The sequence below is a fragment of the Styela clava genome, chromosome 2 (genome assembly GCF_964204865.1).
Source record: "Styela clava chromosome 2, kaStyClav1.hap1.2, whole genome shotgun sequence".
In the NCBI taxonomy this organism is placed as follows: domain Eukaryota; kingdom Metazoa; phylum Chordata; class Ascidiacea; order Stolidobranchia; family Styelidae; genus Styela; species Styela clava.
In genome coordinates, this window is record NC_135251.1 from 15,410,734 (window position 1) to 15,416,258 (window position 5,525).

Genomic DNA, 5,525 nt, shown 5'->3' on the forward strand with positions numbered 1-5,525 from the left:
TCACGAGTTGCATTCATAAAATACATAGTTCAAGATATATTTACGAAATGTTTTGAAAGCAGAAAGAAATTTTTTATTATACAAAAATCTCAGCATGGACATAATTGTATTGTTCGATATTCTGTAATAAAAACAAAATAGCCGAATAAAGTCGAACGTTGTATAATTCAATTTATGAGCCCTTTCATTTGCACGGATGTACATGATAGAATTCCCCTTGTCTGAAAGTGTATCAATAAAATTTCGAAATTACTTAGGTCACGTGTAACGCTAATGCTTCATATTTCGGGTACAGGACGTCTGACGTCATCGATTCATTTAAAAATGTATATATAAAGGGCGTAAAGATTCGTTCATGAACATATTCCGTCAAGACAAAGAGCATGAAGGAATATACTACAATATTCTGTACTCTATTACGATATTTGAAAAAGATTGCTGCTTAAATTTGCAATAAATAGTGCGTAATAAGTACTAAATCATCTACTAGAAAAAAAGTTGGAAGTAGGTTTTTCGCCTTATAAAATTTTTAATGAGATAGTTGCTTTTTCGAAGTAAGTTAATAAGGGGATGGTTCTATTAAGCCACGAATACTCAATACAAATACTTACACCTTTTGTATTGTATTTACAACCCAGTATTCAATATTCGCTCAATCAATTTAGTCAATAAACAAGTGTGAATTTTACAAAACAAGTTGTGAGTAGTAACAGGCTAAGTACAACATATATCTAGAAAATTGACGAAATACTGGTTGACAGCGAGAACCAGCCCTGTGGTTGAATTCTTGTCGTATGTGTGTTACAAATAACATTCCTAACTTTTAATATTCAATATTCACTCTTATTAATAATGATTTTATCTTTTTTTTTACTTTACTCAGCCTTGAGCTTCTAATCCATAACTAGAATTAAAAATAAATATTCTACTCTGTAATCAATTAAACTTTAAATTCAAAAGAATGCCTACTGTTGTTGTGCATCCGCGTCACCCAGCTTCTAGATATAGATGCAGTTTCACGGTTGTAGGGGTAAGTGATGTGAATTCTGTTTCATAATGATGAGTTGAATATATAAACTTTCTCAACACGGATCTTTTTTACAGACTTTCCAAGTCCTCATAGGTTTGATTTGTGCAATTCTTGGAGTTGTTCTGATTATTCAATTTGGTACATCGCAAAATTCCAGCTCTGGTATTGGAACTGGTATTTTGGTAAGATAAATTTATTTATTCTAATAAATTAAACTGTACTACATAAAAAAACAATCACAACACAATATCAACTCGTCATAGTGAGAGGTTATAAATTGAACTGGTGTTTATTTTTCCAAATTGCTCCAATGTTTTCAAATATAATTCGGACGAATAATAATAATCGGTTTCAAGTTTATATAGCAGAAAGTGACATTGAAATCTATCTAATTAAACAAATAAAAGTTACTTGAAATGCAAATAACAATTGCTCAATTTTATTTAAACCAGTTTGCAGCCGATTTTCAAATCAAACAACTAGTTATAAATAAATTGTATTCACTTACAGTACACAATCACTGGAATACTGGCTCTATCTGCTGGGAATTCGCCTTCACAGTGTAATGTAAGTATAATAGGAATACATGATATTACACCATTCTAAACCTTGTGTTTTCTGACGATACTTGCCACAAAATATGACTCCCAGCATCAAATATTTTTTCGATATATAACTGCATATTAAAGAAAAATCTCCGTTAAAGATTAACTACATTTAACATTACTTCACACCAGTCAGTCATGAGACAATTAATGAGTTGACCCTGTACAGTAAAACAATTTTGGTTATCAAACTGAATACAATGGAACATTATATATATATATAGTCTGCTAAAAATTTTACACCCTGGTGTAGGTTTTGGGCAGGGGGTTGATCCTAAAATTGTTGGGTTTATTTAAAAAAAAAGGAAGTGGTTTGATTATTTTTGCCTCGAATGATTTTTAGATTTATGTTCATTCATTTGTCAAATAAAACTTAATTTGATTACAGGTAATCGCTGGAATGGTATTTGCAATTCTCTCCGCCATTTCAGCAGCAGCAAATATTGCGCTCGGAATTATGGCTTTAGAACTACTGGCGCATTACTCGCGTCAAAGCTCTCGATATCGAGTTGTGAGTATATATATATATATGAAATACAATTTTTGCTATACCTTTGACTCACAGTGAAATTTCAACTATCATAATAACGTGGAAAACTTTGAGATACAAAGAAGAATAGATAAATATTTATAAATTGGAAGTGATTAATTGGGAAAATTTATTTCATCTCATTTGCTTATCAAGTTTATCATATATGTCATTTCGTCTCATTGTGATAAGAAAAATATTTTTTTTTTATATAATTCAGAACGAGAGCGCGTACGCGATTATCATCACTGTGATCGTTGTATGCGTTTTTGAATTTATATTTTCAATCGCACACACAATTATAAGTTGCTGCGGAAGTTGCTGTGCGTCTGACCCTCAGGTATGTCTGTGTATCGATAGATTTGTATTTTTTATTTTTCAATGAATTTTAAATATCATATATCAATTATCATATTTGCATTTAGTATAAATTACACCATCTACAAATGCTTACCTGTATTTCAGACCACCCCGTCTACACACCCAGGCATGGTATCTGCTCCACCTGCTTATGGTTAGTATAATATGTTTGTAGTATATTAGGCTTTATCATTCAACTAAATACAGTATTTTTTATTTTGATATTCTAAATAATAATCTGTATTTGTATCAGTAGAGAATTAATGTATTCAAAAATATTGAATAATTTTATTCGATAAATCATAGGTAATTTCATGAGTTTATTATTAATTAAATGTTTGTTACTTATCCTAAATTTATGACGTATTTAAGGTTTCGCATTTGTTAAGCAATTGTGTTCCGTTTTTGAGAAGTATGTTTTAATTTCAGGCCAAACAAATATTTCAGAAGTACGAAAATGATAAGTTGCCAGAACGTGACATCAAAGGTCAAGGCGCTGGCAAAGTGTTACTTACAAAGACACAGGAAGTTGATCGAACTATCACATCTTTCAGAAAATATTCATCATTTGCCATTTGTTAATTTTTCATGTTGCATCAATGGAGACATTAGCTTTCCCTCTCTTTTTTGATTTCATAATTTAAATCCCCGAGTTTTAGAGAATGATGTCGATTTCTTTTAATGTCATTCCGAGTAAAAGCTTCAGGTTACGACCAAAGGTGGAATCCAATAAAGTAGTCATGTTTTAGACAATACATTTCGAATGTCGTAAAATGCTTTTTTTTTTCAGTTGTATCTTGTTTTATTGTTACGTAATTTCTCAAAATGTTTTTGTGTTGATATGTTTATATATGAAAATAAACAGTATATACCTTGAATTACTAATGTATTCACGACTATGCCCTTACTTTGGAACAACATCAAATCAGAGTTCCATACGTGTGATATATTTGGGAACGCAAGTCTTACGGCGAACCACATATAAATATAGAATCCGGTAGCAAAACCTTGGCTTTCGACTCTGTTTGGCCTTCTGGCCGGCCACAAGCGGAAATCCGGACGTTTGAACACTGAACAGTATTTGATATCGTTAAAATAAAAAAGCCCGATTTAGTGTTCACAATATTTTTAGTTTAGTTTCTGCAACGGGAAGGACTAGCCAATTGGACACGCAGAGATAATATACAGACATTACCGCAATGACTGCGGAAATAGTTTATTGCGAATTTCAGTTTTAAATACTGTATTTTGAAAAAATGAAAAATTAAAACGCCGTTATCGTCATCTATGAAGTTACGAAAACAGTTGGTTTTGAGCCCCCCAAGTTCAAAAATTTTCCGCCATTTCTGGCAAAGAAGGTTTTGCGTTTTCACATGTCTGTACGTTTGGCTAGCGTTTGAAGCTGAATCTGTTTTGTATAATTCATTGAACAGCAAAGATTTAATTGAACGTAATGTTCAATTTAGCTAGGACGCTTTCGATCACCGAATATCACGAGGTCGTGAATAAGGGCAATGAGGATAGAAAATGTTAACCACATTTATTGAACTAATTGATTTAAAGCTAAACAATGGTAACACAAAAAATTACGGCGCTCCCGTAGTATGTGAACCAAGATGGTGGACACCGGAAAATAATATATATGTGTACCAGGTTAGGGTTAGGCCATAAATTTTGTCCAATTTTCCTTATTTTAGTTCTATTACAAGTTCGGGAACTAGCCAAGTGTCTTCCGTAGTATTTGTATCTGTAATTATGGCCTAACCGTAACCTGGTACACATACTACGTTCCAATGTACTGCGGGAGTACCAACATGACTATGTTACGTGTATATTAAATTATTGACTTCTCCGCCTCAAAAAGCGAAAAAGAATTGTTTTATTATATTGAATTATTAATTTTCTTAAGTCACTGCATAATTAATTTGACGAAATCCACAAAAAGAATCACAAAGTTCAAAATGGCACGAATGAAGGGGGAGGGGGGGGGGGGGTTAAAAAGGGAACCCCGAACTTACAGACCTATATTGAGAAATATTTCAAAAAAATTCCCACTTACATAAAATACTATGTAAACGGGGGTTTCCTTCGCATCATCAGTATCAAAAACAACATCTTTAAAGTGTACGAATAAATATTAAAAATAAATAAAAATAAATATAATAACTTCCATCGCAAAGTATTTTGCAATAATGTCTTGAACTGGCGAAATAAAGGAGAAGTTGACAATATCTTGATGTCATACTAAAAACATGTAAAATGTATTTTCACGTGCCTAGGGCGTTTACGCAATACGTCTTACTGTATTATTGTACTGAAATGAATTAAAACGTGGAAATAACCGAAATATGTAATTGAATAGGTATTTCAGACATTTTCGAAGACGCAAAGAAATAATTTGTTTCAACAAATTATTTGTAACTTTCAACGCCTTCTCATGTTTCGGAAATTGGAAATCTCACATGAAAACAAAACAGTTCAAAAATGTTATTCGCTTCATTTGATATTTTTTAGATTTTCTTACTTGTAAATAATATAAAAGTTCAATATTTTAAAAATTTTGAACATTAGCAACTAGTCACGCTGGAGATGACGCAACTTTTCTTCGAGGAAGGAAACTGATTTAAAAGAATATCACGAACTAATAAATATTACTCATAAATTTATGTCAAGAATAAGAAAACATCTACTAAGTTTTATTAGTTAGAACGCCATGGTACTGCTAGCAAGAATAGCATCGTCAATTGGAGCGAAAATATTGTATAGCAACTTCCAGTTCTACTGATTAATAAGCAATTCATCAAAATTGCATGTTATATATCAGATATAATGAATTGTGGCCTAAATTAACGCAGTTTCATAGGGAATTATTTTGCTTCATCTATAGATATCACAGTGAGAGCTGAACATACTTCTTTTAAAAAATCTTGAAATAATATTTCACTTTATATTGTAATTTGGAGGAAACCCGAATTATCTTATATGGCTGCGATCTTAAGAA

The 5,525-nt window shown here is 31.7% G+C and overlaps 1 protein-coding gene across 1 annotated transcript; it reads left to right on the forward strand.

Annotated features, from left to right (window-relative positions):
• Positions 1 to 413: 413 nt before the first annotated feature.
• On the forward strand, positions 414 to 3,402 carry LOC120336213 (uncharacterized). The gene is made up of 7 exons (XM_039403836.2): positions 414 to 1,030; positions 1,105 to 1,212; positions 1,541 to 1,597; positions 2,024 to 2,146; positions 2,385 to 2,504; positions 2,630 to 2,678; positions 2,954 to 3,402. Exons 1-7 carry the CDS (start codon positions 962 to 964, stop codon positions 2,983 to 2,985), a joined length of 558 nt encoding a protein of 185 aa, XP_039259770.2. The 5' UTR covers positions 414 to 961; the 3' UTR covers positions 2,986 to 3,402.
• The last annotated feature ends 2,123 nt before the right edge of the window (positions 3,403 to 5,525 follow it).